General features: G+C 43.7%; 1 protein-coding gene across 1 annotated transcript in view; it reads left to right on the top strand.

Moving 5' to 3' along the window:
- Positions 1-15,521, top strand: part of LOC119421053 (xylosyltransferase 1) — a 24,469-nt gene that overhangs the window by 4,337 nt on the left and 4,611 nt on the right. The window contains exons 2-7 of the mRNA XM_037688445.1: positions 2,909-3,389; positions 6,204-6,373; positions 6,581-6,783; positions 10,127-10,207; positions 11,368-11,584; positions 14,514-14,690. Of these exons, the coding sequence (XP_037544373.1) occupies positions 2,909-3,389; positions 6,204-6,373; positions 6,581-6,783; positions 10,127-10,207; positions 11,368-11,584; positions 14,514-14,690 (1,329 nt within the window). The remainder of the gene's footprint in view (positions 1-2,908; positions 3,390-6,203; positions 6,374-6,580; positions 6,784-10,126; positions 10,208-11,367; positions 11,585-14,513; positions 14,691-15,521) is intronic.

The following is a 15,521-nucleotide window of genomic DNA, read 5'->3' as shown; positions in this document are numbered from 1 at the left end:
GTGTTCATGTTTCAGCTGCTCTCAGGTCAGTGTTCATGTTTCAGCTGTGTTCTGCATTTGTTATTTATTTATCTATCACAACTGAAACACAAATTAATCTAAATTATGAACATGTTTGTTTCTAAATGTGAATAAAATCTGTCAAGTGTGCAAAAAACCAACACATTTGAATGCAAGAAGTCACTGTATGCTTTAGTGCACGTGATGGCTGATGTTTCACGTGCACAACAGTCCCTGTAAAAAGGTCATTGGCGTGCCTCAGGGAGCTCACGGGGAACATTTTTATTGAACCATGCCATCACAACCACTCACATCTTTCCTCTTCTACGTTTAAGAAGCATTTTATCAACCTGCACATTCTTTGTTTTTTGTTTCAACAAATCAACAAACGTCCAAAAGTCTTATGTTTATTAAATCCCTTCCCTTCACCACTTGTTCTTTCCCTCTCCTGCCTCCCTCCTCTGCCTTTGCTTTTGCTCTGTCTGTGAATCTGCCTCAGAGCATCTTCCGAATCGTAAATTATTATGGAGCTGGTCAGCTGGTCTCTCAACGCAACTGATAAAATTTTCTCGACGAGAAAACAGGGTGCAGGAGCACCCGCATGCCCTGATTGGACGCACGCAGCCGGACATATCATGGATTTCTGGTGTGGATGGAAGATGATGTGACTGTCTGTATTGTCCATCGAGGACGTTCAAGATGCGTACATAATTGGATTTATGATAACGGGGTGGCTGTGACTAAGTGGTTAGAGCAGTCGTCTCCTCCAGTGCAAGAGTTGGGGGTTTAATTCCATTAGCAGTCACATGCTGAAGTGTCCCTGGTCAAGACAATTAGCCCCTCATTGTCTCCACTGTGTGTCCCATTGGTGTATGAATGTGCTAAAGCTCTGATTAGTCTCTTTAGAATGATTTGATCTAGCAGAGTGCTGTATATGAATGGATATATGTGGCACAGATTGTGTTGTAAAGAGCTTTGAGTGTCTTGTTAAGATAGAAAGGCGCTGTATAAGTACAGTCCATTTACCATACCACGATTTCTGCCTTTTGGAATTAATTGGTTCCTGGGATATCGACAAATTGGAAAGACGTCGGCAGCAGTTTTGGCATTGATGAGGCTGCCAGCCTTATATGAAGGTTTGCACTGTGCTACGAGTGCTCAGACTCAGACGCTTTGCGAGCTAGAGCTTGCTGGCATGAAGGAATCGATCTCGGAGAATGCTACAATCACGGTCCGGCGGTTTGACCACATAATCTGGATGTTTGTGTTCGCCATCAAGAGTACCAGCAAAAAAAAAAAAACACCTGTGAAGGCAGACGTGTAGTCAATAAAGTCTGCCTGTCCCAACAACAACTGCTGTTTACCTGAAATTGGCTCCCCAGCTGGCTTTGGACAGGCCACTGTATCTCAGATGCTCCTGGAGGTTTTGAAAATCATGATGTTCTGCTCTGCCCTACAAACACAGGACACTTGTGGACCCCTATCTGAGCGAGCTGGCTGAATAAACACTGCACCATCTTTATCAAGACTATGGATCCTCTGGTAGTGCACGGACAATCTCACCATCCTTGTCGGCCTCCTTCCCCCTGCGGAATGTCTGCATCATTGTGCTGTTTATGTGCGGGGTCTTTTTCTTCCAACTCTCACACTGTGCCTCGGCCAGGACATAGTGCGAGATATGAATTTATTTTTCCTCCCCTCCCCTCGTGTTTACTTTTCTCAACTTTTTTGTCTAAAACAGGTCTCACTTGTAAATGAGTGAGAACCAATGCAGATGTTCCTGTTTTTAGTTTTCTACACCGCCTTACAATCTAGCTGTTTTTTGGCTACTTTTCCTTTAAATACCATTTTATTTTCGTTTGGTAAAAAAAAAAAAAAAACATTTGTACGCATCCTTTATGATTGTCTATTGTTGTTGTTGTTGTTGTCCGCTGTTGTCATCACACTGTGTTAAACTCAGGTCTCTCTTGTAAATTAGTCCCAGAGGTTCAATGTGATTAATCTGTATAAATAAAGGTTGAATTAAATTTTTTTTTTTAATATCTGGACTCGTTCGTGTCCAGCTGTTTTCTTTCCATCAGGTGGACCTTCTAGCTTCAGAGCTTGAAGTTCGTCAGTACAGTTCTCATTCAGATGTTTTTGGACTCTGCAGCTTGTGGTTTGAACAGATCTCCTATAATTCACATCAAAAGGTCTTTGTCAAACATTTAGAGCTCATGAGTTTGAAAAGGGGCAGCGCGGTGGCACAACTGGTAAAGCTGCTGCCTCTGAGCGAGCAGGGTTCAAATTCTGGCCGGGGGCCTTTCTGGGAGGAGTTTCATGTTCTCTCCGTGCTGCATGGGTTTTCTCCTGGTACTCCAGTTTCCTCCCACAGACCAAAAACATGCATGTTAGACTAACTGGTAACTCTAAATTGTCCCTAGGTGGAAGAGAGAGTGAATGATTGTTTGTCTCGTTTATCTCCGTGTGTCCCTGTGATGGACTGGAGACCTGTCCAGATGTCCCTGTGATGGACTGATGAGGGATGGAGTTTGTTGTGTTGTGGCAGCAGAGCGTCTCTTTGTCCCACTCTGATTCATTTATGACTTCATGACTTCAAAACTTTAAATTCTGTTTTAGTTTGGGTCAAACTCAACAGCCCAGCATTTCACAGACAATAATAAAAACTCTACTTCGATCTTTCTGCTGAATTACCGTGTTCATTTTATTATCTTGTTTAGATTTATTTCCCCAGGTCTTCTAAAACTCTAAACCGTGCTCCAGCTCCTCTGGAACCACTTTGGGTTTTAGGCTCCGTGATATTTGCTGACGTTTGCCTTTTATTTTTGAAGGAGGATTTCTGGGATTTTTTTCTTTGTTAATGACAATTTGACCGTATTTAAGAAGTTTTTGTCTTTTTGCCTTGCAGGACATGTACCACTCCCATCGACCCAAAGAGAAAGTCCACCTGGACAAAAACAAGATCTTCGACAGCAACAGCAACCTGGGAGCCCGAACACAACGCCACAGACTACCGGTCCAGAGAACACTGGAGAAGACCCAGAGCATGCTGGGAAGTCCGGTCCTCAGGCCTGCTCCTGTCCACCCACCAAGTCACAACCACACCTATAAAGCCCGGTCCCAGTTACCCACCCTCCCAGGACCAGCTCAGGGGTCCAACCAAGACCCTCCGTTCTACCAGACCGTGAGGCCAGCTTCCCCCCCGCTGCCACCCAGTCTGGAGCCAAGGAAGGAGCCGCTGCAGTGCGAGGTCAACGGGAAGGAGGCCATCTCTGCTCTGTCCAGAGCCAGGAGCCGCGAGTGTCGGCAGCAGATCGTTCAGGTTTACTGCAGACACAAGGAGAGGGCCCTGATGCCTGAGCAGGTCCCCCGGTACTGCCCGATATCAGGTGAGGGACCTAACAACACTGACCCTCAGCCTCAGATCCACATCCAGTCCCTGAGGTGCAGAGCTCCTCCTGAACCCCCTCGCTGAGCATGTACCATAGAGAAGAGCGGCAGCCTGTGGTCGCCGCTCTATTTCCAGGCTTGGACAGAGAATAATTATGCCCCGATCCAAGCAGCTGTTTGTGGTTCTGGAAGGGCTGACTGAAGAGTCAGAACCTCCCAGACCCGCTGCAGGTTCCATTTGGATAATTATAGGTTGCTTTGATGACACGGTAGTCATTAGGGCACTCGCTGTTTTCAGAGGCTTTTCTGTGCACATCGCAGGGCGTGCACGGCTCAGACAAACCTTCTGATTATGGTTATTTTCCCAGCATGCACCACAGACAAGAGGTCACTGATGTGTTGGAGGAGACTTGGACCGGTTTCATCCTCTGGAAGATGAGTCTTAGGATGGACCTGAACTTTGACCTTTAGACCTTCAGCCCAGGAAACTGACGTTCAACCAGATGATGAGGTTCTGATCCAGAATGACCTCAGCATCCAGGTCCAAACAGAACTTGGTTCGGTTTACATTTAGCTAAAAGGTGGACCTGTTTGTTTAAGCTGAAAAACTTTATACTTCAAAATGTTGCGAGTGACGAAGCATCTTTAATTTAGGGATGGAAACGGTTCTGCTAAACTCGGCACTGACACCAGAGTTTTCCGTGTTGCCATGGCAACCCAACATGGCCGAATCAAACAGTCAGTGATGAAGGTGATAACAGGAAGTCCTCCAAACAGCTGGCAGAGACACAAATCAATACTATATGCTCAAAACTACACATTATTTCTGTAGAATATGTAATCTATAATCTGTAATCTATAATGATAAATGGACAGTACTTATACAGCTCCTTTTTATCTTATCAAGACACTCAAAGCTCTTTACAACAATCTGTGCCTCATTCATACAGCACTCTTACTAGATCTCTACAAAGACTAATCAGAGCTTTATCACAGTTATAGTTCATATTTTAGATCTTATTACTGTTTTTCTTTACAATTTGTATTTTTGTTGGATGTAACTGGGACCCTGTGTACATAGTTTCGTTCCACCTCGTGTACCACATGGGATGTGAATGACAATAGCCACCTTGACCTTGACTGTTCTAACCACTCAGCCACAGCCGCCCATAATCTGTAATCTATAATTTATAGTCTGTAATTTGTCATCTATAATCTGTAATTTATAATCTATAGTCTGTAATCTATAATCTGTAATCTATAGTCTATAATCTATAGTCTGTAATCTATAATCTGTAAACTATAGTATGTAATCTGTAATCTATAATCTGTAATCTATAGTCTGTAACAATACCATACCATATTTATTTATAGAGCACTTTAAACACCCACAGGACCAAAGTGCTGTACACATCATAAAACAATCATACAGTCAGATAATACAAATTATTAAAATGATTAAAAGTCAACATCTTAGATGGTGTCAAAGGTCAGGGAGTAGATGGTTTTAAGAAGGGATTTAAAAACAGACTGGGAAGAGTGTGATGTTCATTGAAGGTCGTTCCACAGTTCAGGAGCTGCCGCAGCAAAAGCACAGTCTCCTCTGAGTTTACACTTTGTCTTCAGCACACCCAGGAGCAGCTGATCACATGACCTGAGGGATCCAGAGGGTGTGTCTGGATGTAGCAACTTGGACAGATAGGGCGGGGCAAGTCCATTAAGAGCTTTAAAAGCAAATAAAATAATTAACAAATGAATCCCAGAATGTACGGGCAGCCAGTGCAGGGAGGCTAAAACAGGAGAAATGTGGTCAAACTTTGGTGTGCCAGTTAAAAGTCGTGCAGCAGCGTTCTGTACCCTCTGAAGCTGACAGACACATGAATCACTGATTCCTGTGTAGAGTGCGTTACAGTAGTCCAGCCGAGTGGTCACAAAGGCATGAACTACTGTTTCAAAACGCTGCTGAGGAAGAATAGGCTTCACTTTAGCTGCCTCAGATGGAACAAACTAGTTTTAACAACTGCTCTGATGTGATTTTCTAATTTTAGTCCAGCATCAACTTTAACCCCCAAGTTTGTAACAGCTGGCCTGATATACTGGGCTAAGGAATCAACAACTACACTGGGAGTCTCAGTGGAGCTTCCGAAGACCATCACCTCAGTCTTTCCCTCACTGAACTTTAAGAAGTTCACAGCCATCAAGGCTTTTATGTCCTCCAGACATGAAAACAGAGGGGCCAGAGAGTTAGAGTCCGTTTTCTTTAGCAGGACATATATCTGCGTATCATCCGCGTAACAATGAAAGGAGATCCCATATTTTCTAAAAATAGAGCCAAGAGGGAGCAGGTACAGCGTGAAAAGGAGGGGGCCTAAGACTGAGCCCTGTGGAACCACACACAAGAGAGGAGCAGAGGAGGGCACGTGGTCACCAAGGCGGGCACAGAAAGTACACTCTACTAAGTAGGACCTAAACCAGTCCAGTGCTGGTAACGACAAAGTAAGATGTTATGGTCCACGGTGTCAACAGCAGCTGATAAGTCTAAAAACAGGACAACACAGTCACCAGAGTCCATTGCTCAAAATATGTTATTGAAAACCTTTAAAAGAGCAGATTCCGTACTGTGCAGAGATTTAAAACCAGACTGTAAAACCTTGAGAATGTTCTGTTCTTTCAAATATTGGTTGTACAGGTACACCACCTTCTAGAGAATTTTTGAAAGAAATAGCAGTTTGGAATCTATAATCTGCATCATCAGATTTTCTTGCACACCTTTAAGGCATCGCTCCATGGTAACTTCCTGTTCCTCTGTGCAGGTAAATCCACCGTGAACGCTCCGTGGGATGCCACGGTGGTCCCTGACGCCTCTCGGCCCGTTCGCCTCGTCTTTGTCCTGGTGGTCCACGGCCGAGCGTCCCGGCAGCTGCAGCGCCTCTTCAAGGCCGTGTACCACACCTCGCACTACTTCTACATCCATGTGGACCAGGTGGGGTTGAACCTCTCATCTGTCATCTCAGAACAGAAACGACTTCTGTTCTTGTCATTATTGTAAAAATATATATTTTAGTTAGTTTATACAATAAAATCAGAGTTTACGGACCTGCTGGTCCTCCATGAGTCTGGTTGTTAATCCCACAGGAAGTGATTTATAAAGGCGTAACCCTGCTTTCTGTTGAACGCCCCCCCACCCCAGAGGTCCGACTACCTCCACAGAGAGGTTCTGTCCCTGGCGGCTCGGTTTGAGAACGTCAGAGTGACTTCCTGGAGGATGGCCACCATTTGGGGTGGAGCCAGCCTCTTGAGCATGTACCTGCGCAGCATGGAGGACCTCCTCCTGATGGACGACTGGTCCTGGGACTTCTTCATCAACCTGAGCGCCGCCGACTACCCCCTCAGGTAAGCCACAACCTGGTTCTGGAGCAGATCCTGATGGAATTGGATCTGATCTTTAAAGTGTAAAAGTTTAGTTTAAAAAATAAAAAAATATATAAAATGTAAACCTTTATTTGTTTATTTATTGGAATATATTTTGTAAAAACAAACAAACTGACCTCAACAGGAGCACACGTTGCTCTAAATGATTGTAAACACTAACTTCCAAATAAATAAACAAGTAAATAAATAAACAAATAATCAGCAGGACAGGACAGAAGGAGGCCAGGACTGAAGGACAGGACAGCAGGAGGACAGGACAGCAGGAGGACAGTACACACTGGTCACTGCGTCCACCAGCAGCTAGAGTCCGTGTGGCTCCATCATCCCTCCATGGGGACGAGGACAACAGATGGACATGTTTACTCCTGCAGTCCAACTGTTACGGTGGATTTAGCAGCGTGGAGGTTTTTATCAGAGCAACATCTTCAGAGCACACTCACATGCATTTTTTTTTCTCTCTGTGCTCCCATGAAGACAGACGTGCCCTCTTCTGCTCCGTCCCCCTGCTTCCCTGCTTTGCTCTCTTTCGTCTTGTGAACCCTTTAAGAGCCTCGTTTTTTTTCCTGCATACCTTCCTAATTCGAAGGATTTTGATCAGCTGTTCTCTCAACAAAATTGATCAACTTCTCCTGACAGGAAGTCAGGGTAAGGAGGACCCTCTTATCTCGACAGAAACAAACTGGATTCATGATGACAACTGGGTTCTGCTGTTTGGGTTGGTAAAATCTGGATTGTCTACAAATTCGTGTGGATGTGTCGAAGCTTGGCAGCACTCAGACTGAATTATGTGGAGCTGCGTCAGAGTTGGAGCAGGCTGTTATCAGGACTGTGAACTTTCTGGCATCACCCATGAACGGTGGGAATAATCTTGGAGAAGCTGAAAGCTTGACTTTTGACGTAAGGAATCAATTCGGCTGTTTGGAGTCACCATCAGAGAAATGTACCAGCGAGACTTCAGAAGGAAGACGTTTTGTCCTACCAGGGAGTTGTCCATTTTCTCATTACCATGGCAGATATGATGACTTTGCCGGAGGTCCATGATGTTACCAGAGGGTTATTTTCTCCAGGGGACCACGTCTCTTCCAGCAGCTTGCATCACTCTTCAGGGTGTTTGAACATTTTAAGAACTTCTGGGCTGGCTCAGAGCCAACTCTACTCCAAGACCCACTTCTTCCATCATGAGACTGCTTCTCTCAAGAGAGTTCTTCTCTGCAACTCTCTTCAACAACTTTTCAGCAACTGCTCATCTCAGCAACTGTCCAACAACCACCTCTGGTGTCCGTTTACCTAACACATCAGAAGTGGCCTTGCCCGTGATCTTTAACCAATGACAATGCAGCTCCCAATCCGTGGGTGTGAACAAGAACTGCGTACATTAATTTAATTATACCCTCTCCTCAAAGTCTTTAATGGAGGAAACACAATAGTTTTTGCTGAAAATTGCAACACCTTGTTTTACATAAACACCATGTTCTTTAGTAAAATGCAAGTTTGATCCTGACACGCCATTGTTACAAACAAAGTCATTTGTTGAAGCTCTGTCCACTGGGGGGGGGGGGGCGGTAACTTCCTTTTTTACCATGGCAACGACAGTCCCTGTTAGTAAGGTAACGTCCACTACTTTGTTAGAGATTTCTTGTTGGGAAAATAAAATGTCTGTCCCTTCCCAAGAGAGAGGGTTAATTAACACAGAGTTAATTATGATACAATATGGAACCGGGGTGGTCCAGGATGTCGACTTCATCCTGAATGGTAGATTAACACACCGAAGTGTCCTTGGGTGTCCTGAAAGGCGCATTTTAAATAAAATTATTATTATTATTATTATTATAAGGGGTAAAAAGAAACTGTTTCTGTGTCAGAACAGAATGCCAGTATTTGTCTCAGATTAGCACAGAGAAGGGGCTACGAGAGACGCAGTCTCTTTGAGGACGTTCTGTCTCTTTGAGGGACCCTTGGTTGGATGTACGCTACAATTTCTTTGTTTCATTTGTTGATTCATTCATTCATTTCTGATTTGTTCTTCATGTTAAACAGGATGAGGTCTTTCATTTTGCCTCAGTGTCAGTTTTAGTTTGTCTCAAACTTGTTTAATCCCAGATTAACTGATCTGGAACTTCATGTTTTTATACTCAGATTATTTTAACAACCTTTGACTGAGTTTTTATTGGTTCCAAGTTCAAGTTTTAAATAAGGATTGAGCTCTAAACTCATGTTTAGAACCTGAGCTCACATGTGGTTTTAGTTTTTGTTGGATCTGTCATGTTTCTGCCCCTCCTGCATAGCTCCTGTTTTCATGTTCTGTGTTTTCCCTGCTCATGTCACGTCTCTGCGCTTCTATCACCACGCCCACTCAGGTCAATCACCGTCCACATGCCGATCACCTGTCACCTGCTCTACTTAAACTCCACGCTCACACTCATTCATTTCCAGATTACTGAAATCCTTCAGATCAGTAAATGTCCAGCGTTCGTTCCCCAGTTTTGTTTGCCTGCCTGGTCTTGATCTCACGCCTGTTTCATGGATTCTTCGTCTTGCCCGCTCCTTGCCTACTTTGGATTATCTTTTCTGCCTATGGTATCGACCCCTGCTTCCACTACCACAACCACATCTCAAGGATTACGTTTTGGATTTGGCCCAGGACTTCTGATCACCTGTGTATGACCCTCGCCTGTTTCTCTGGACCTCCCGTGTGGATCTCCCTTAAAACTACGCACTGCTCTGCTTTACCTCACAGCCGACCCGTCTTCACCACCGGTGATGTCATCACCTCCAACTCCCTCAAGTAACTCCTCCTGCACCTGTCAGTGAAGTCCTGCTCACTAATCCTCCTGTCTCTCCAGATTGGCCCGGCCTTGGGACTTTGACCTCCACCAGCAGCTGCTTATTAATATAAACTTTAACTATTCTTGTTGTCTGTGGTCAAATTTGAATCCTAAAAACTGGTTCTGGTCAGGATCAGGTTTTGGATCAGGGTCAGGTCTGGTTTAAATCTGAATTTATTTGGTACTTTCAGGAATCTGCCACAGTTCTTGTCTGTTTTGTGACCGACCTTCTGCTGAGTTTCGGGTCTTGTCTTAGATTGAGTTTTGGACTCTGGTGATCCACATCTACCTAAATGCAGACGGCAGCCTCACAGTGGTTCTGAGATGATTTGGGCTTCTTCCCGATGTTTGTTTTATTAAACCTTTTGATGAACATCAATAAAGTCGGAGTTCATGGCCCGAAGCTGGAGACCTGAGGGTTTCTGGGATCAGGCAGAGTCTTTGTGATCAGGATCTGACCCGATTCTGTTTCTTTTCAGGACCAACGAGCAGCTGGTGGCGTTCCTGTCCAAATATCGCAACATGAACTTCATTAAGTCTCACGGCAGAGACAACGCACGGTGAGGAAAACAAAAAGTCCTCTCTGGGTTTGGGATGCTTCAGTAAATTGATGTTTTATGGTTTGTAGATGACAACAGATGTTTTGTTTGGAACCATCATTACTTTGTTGGAACGGAGTAAACAGATCTGAACTGTTGGTTTGTGGTGCTGAGAGGACCAGAATCTTTGTCTCACAGCAGAACAGAATTAGATAAACTGAGGGATGTTTCTGTTCAACAAATACCCAGCATGCACCTCTGCAGAAGCCCACCACCAAGCATGGCCTGGAACAGGCCCTGCTTTTTGCTAGAACCTCCTTAAGACTGACCAGACGTTCCTCTCTGACATTGTCCCACACCACAGTTTTTGCATATGAAACCACAAAAATGTTGTCCTTCTGGCCACCCAGTACTTCAGGGACAGCTAAGAACTGAAGGCCTCCTCCTTCAGCTTGACTGCCTCCATCACCACTGGTGTTCACCAGCAGGTTCTTCGGTTGTCACTGTGACAAGCCTGACCTTCCTTGAGACATGTAAAAAAAAAACCTTCTCCTGGAGGTGTGAGTTAAAGCTCAAACGGGAGGCTTTGCCAGATGTTCCCCAGAAATTTTGACTCCTGGTTTGTGTTTACCAGGTCTGTCTTGCTGCCTCCTCTGCCACCGGATCTCTACCAGATGGTGAACAGTTGACACCTCTGTCCCTCTCATTACTCGAGCGGCCAAGACCTAGGACTGCAGGTCTGATGAACTGATAACAAATTCAATTGACCTTGTGCCTAAGGTGGCCTGGTACCAAGTCCTTTTAATGGACCACCTTACGTTCAAACTTGGTGTTGGTCATGGACAGCCCATACCTAGACCAGAAGACCAGTAACAGAACACTGTTCATGTTTGTATCAGGGAGGCCGTTTCCCCCAATCACACCTCTCTGACATGGCTCCATTATTACCCACAGGGCACTCAAGTCCCCCAGGAGACCACCTAAAGAAGGTGTCTCTGAAGTCCTCAGAGTTTTAGTCCCTCAGAATTTTTGTCCTCAGAGTTTTAGTCTTCAAAGTTTTAGTCCTTGCAGCTTTTGTCCTCGCAGATTTAGTCCTCAGTGAAACTAAAACTAATCAGTAAAGTATCTTCTGGTTGAACAGACTTCAGGATTTGAATTTGGCCTGCTATTTGTCTCCACAGTTTCATTCGTAAACAAGGTCTGGACCGACTCTTCTACGAGTGTGACACCCATATGTGGCGTCTCGGGGATAGGAAGATCCCTGAAGGCATTGCTGTGGATGGAGGTTCTGATTGGTTCCTGCTCAACCGGCCGTTTGTGGATTACGTTGTAAACTCGAAGGACGAGCTGGTCGGAGGCCTGAAACGTTTCTATGGTTACACTCTACTGCCAGCCGAGGTTAAACTTTAAAACTGCTTTGAATTTCAAAGAGTTTCTTTTATTTTTACGGAAATTTTTTTTATACTGCAGCCTTAAAGGTATTATACTGTTGTGTTTAGGTACATCCATCCATCCATTATCTTTTACCTGCTTCTTTCATTTTGGGTCACGGGGGTCGCCGGTGCCCATGTCCGGCAATCACTGTGCGAGGGGCAGGGTACAACATGGACAGGTCGCAAGTCCATCACAGGGACACATAGAGACAAACAACCATTCACTCGCTCTCTCACACACCTAGGGACAATTTAGAGTTACCAATCAGACTAATATGCATGTTTTTGGTCTGTGGGAGGAAACCGGAGCACCCAGAGAAAACCCACGCATGCACGGAGAGAACATACAAACTCCACCCAGAAAGGCACCCAAACTGGGATTTGAACCGGGGACCTGCTTGCTGAGAGGCAGCAGCTCTACCAGTTGCGCCACCGTGCTGCCCTGTTTATGTACAATGAAAACAAATTTAAATTAAAAATATTAAACATTTTAATGTAAATTTAAATATAAATATCATTTAGAGTTATTATAAAAATTGTCATATTAAAGTACTAACTTTTATCCAAGATATGTTTATTTTAAAACTTTTTACTGAATGCTTTTAAACTCTCAAGTAAAAGCATATAAAATGGAACCAGTTCAATTCAGTTTATTTATATAGCACCAAGTCACAACAGAAGTAGCTGGTTGCTGGTATTAAGAAGGCCAAGGCCACATATGCACAGAGGATCCAGGGTCAATTCACCTCACAAGACCCACGGAGCATGTGGAGGGGCATTAAGTGTATAACAGATTATAAAGGCAGAAGTGAACCCTCACCCCGATAGTTGCTAAATGCTTCGAAAAACTGGTCATGACCCACATCAGAACAATCATCAACATCAACTAGGACCCTCATCAGTATGCATACCACGAGAACCGATCAACAGAGGACGCCATCTCCTCTGTGGTCCACACTGCTCTTACCCACCTGGAGCAGGATTCCTACGTTTGTTTGCTCTTTGTGGACTTCACGTCTGCCTTGAACACCATGATCCCCCAAACCCTGATGGACAAACTACTCACACTAGGACTAAGTCCCTCCATTTGCAACTTGGTCCTAGACTTCTTAACAAACAGACCACAGTCTGTGAGGATCCACAACTTCTCTTCCTCCATCATAACCCTCAGCACTGGCTCCCCTCAGGGCTGTGTGCTGAGCCCTCTCCTGTTCACTCTGCTCACATATATTTGTGCAGCTACCCATCCAGGCTGTCATATTGTAAAGTTTGCAGATGATACAGTGGTGGTGGGATGTATCACAAACAATGATGAGTCCAGCTACAGGCAGGAGGTGGAACACCTGGAGAACTGGTGCAAGAATAATAATCTTCACATCAATATGAAAAAAAAACAAAGGAGATGATCATGGACTTCAGAAGGAACAAATCCACCTACAACCCCCCCGAATATAGGAGGATCTGCGGTGGAAGTGGTCTCCAGCTACAAGTATTTGGGTGTGCACCTGAATGACAACCTCAACTGGAGCAACAACACCACCAGCCTGATCAAGAAAGCTCATCAGAGACTACACTTCTTCAGGCATTTGAAGCGAGATGGTCTGAGAAGCTCAGTCTTCACCTCCTTCTACAGGTGTGCAGTGGAGAGCATCCTGTGCTCCAGTATCAATGTGTGGCATGGAAGCTGCACAGCTGCAGAAAGAAAAGCTTTGCAGAGAGTGGTGAAGGCTGCACAGAAGTCTGTTGGAGTCAGCCTCCCCACCATCACAGACATCTACACCTCCAGATGCAGGAAGAGGGCCACCTGCATCATGAAGGACCCCACTCACCCAGCACACACACTTTTTGCCCCGCTCCCCTCAGGAAAGAGGTTAAGGAGCATTAAATGTAGAACCACTAGACTGAGGAACAGCTTCTACCCTGAGGCTGTTATACTCATGAATATCTAACTAGAATAATCACTGTGAAAAATCACATCATGTTGCTGCTGATCTGTTTCATGTTGCTGCTGATCTGTTTCATGTTGAGGTGTTCATGCATGCTCATCTGCTCACACAGACTCATGTTCATGCTGCTGTTCGGCGTATTGTGTTTATTGTTTTTATGCTATTAGGGCTTAGCGTATTTTTAGTTGATGTTTTTCTTAGTTCATATCTTAGATCTTATTACTGTTTTTCATTTACATTTTATTGTTGGATGTAACTGGGACTCTGTGTACATAATTTTGTTTTGACAATAAAGAATATCTGAATCTGAAGTCATCTCAGGGCACTGAACAGAAACATTCATATATATAAAAAATCAATAACACTATTTTACCATTGTCAGTTACAATAAAATCAGTTCATAAAAACTGTGTTTTTGCATTTTACAAAATAATAGTAATTTTAACATTTTCATATTGTGATAAAAATGTTAAACAAATAAAATACATAAAAATATTTAATGTCTGTTTTGAAATTTTGACAATTTTATAACAAAAGCTAACATTAAATATAATTTTTAGACAAAATATAAAGTTCTACCAATATTTGTGCTTTTTCACAGTATTTATTTAGAAATGAGATATTTCAACACTTTTTTTACATAAGTTATAACAGGTTAACCATATGTTCGTTTATATAGTTATTTATTTAGTTGTTTTTCATTTTAATTGTTTTGTTTTAGTTCCTGTTTCTTTAAGCTCCTCCTCCTCAGACAGAGCCTCTGGTTTTCATTGGGCACCATCTCATCTTCTAATCATCAGTGTTACAGTTGTGTTGACCAGATTGTTCTGAGGAGGAGAACTGGAATATTACAAACTGTTCATCTGCACAGAATGACAGAACCACAAGAAGTCTGTTCTTAGAAGCAGAAATTTCACTTAAACAGAGGCTGTGTTTTTAATCTCACAGTCCTTTTTTCACACCGTCCTGGAGAACAGTGTCCTCTGTGAGACCATGGTGGACAACAACCTGAGGCTCACCAACTGGAACCGTAAACTGGGCTGCAAGTGTCAGTACAAGCACATCGTGGACTGGTGTGGCTGCTCGCCCAACGACTTCAAACCCTCAGACCTGCCACGTTTCCAGGTGAGATGGCAGCATTAATTTACCTGTGGAACACACGTGTACGTGTACTTTAACCTCTGACCTGCTCTGACTCCTGACCTGCTCTGACTGTTAGTATGAACTGTCTTTTCACTTCAGTTCAGTTTTTTCCTGTAGCTCCAAATCCCAACATAAGTTGTTTCAGGGCACTGTACAAAAACATTTACATACTGTACATAAAAAAAGACAATTAGTAATATGTATGTATGTAATGAAGCAGCAGATCGTGTTGAATCTGCTGACTTATTAAAAATCTTAGCCATGTCTTAAAGATTTAATTATTTATTTTACCTTAATTTCTATGACACAAAACCTTGATTTATTAAAACCATTCTAAGCAGAATCTACTGTAAGTAGTGACATAAAATCAAACATTTGAATTTTTTCTGGATGTCTGAGAACCAGCACATGAAAAAAAACTTCCCATGAGCCTCAGCTTTTTCATTTTTTTATTTTTAATTTTTTTTGTCTAAAACATGAACTTCCTGAAGCGCCACCTTCTGTCGGGTCTCTGGGGGCACAGAGAAACTCTGCAATCACAAATTAGCATCGCTGCCTTGAGGCAATTATGGGCTCCTGGTACTGACAGATTTGAGGTCAGTGTGTGTGGCCAACCCGCTGAGGGTTCTGTAAGTCAAGCCAGTCCCAGAACAGCCCACAGAAGGGCGTACTTTTAGCTACATGTAGCTCAAAGTTGCTGAGGTTTCCAGGGTTGTGAATATTCTAATGTTGGGGTTGTTTGATGGTTTGGCCCGGTCTGAAACACACACACATGTACAGTGTGGATAGTAAAAACACACATGTACACTGTGG

The sequence above is a fragment of the Nematolebias whitei genome, chromosome 15, assembly GCF_014905685.2.
Source record: "Nematolebias whitei isolate Nwh7 chromosome 15, NemWhi1, whole genome shotgun sequence".
Taxonomy (NCBI): Eukaryota; Metazoa; Chordata; class Actinopteri; order Cyprinodontiformes; family Rivulidae; genus Nematolebias; species Nematolebias whitei.
This window is presented reverse-complemented; position numbering and strand designations above follow the sequence as displayed.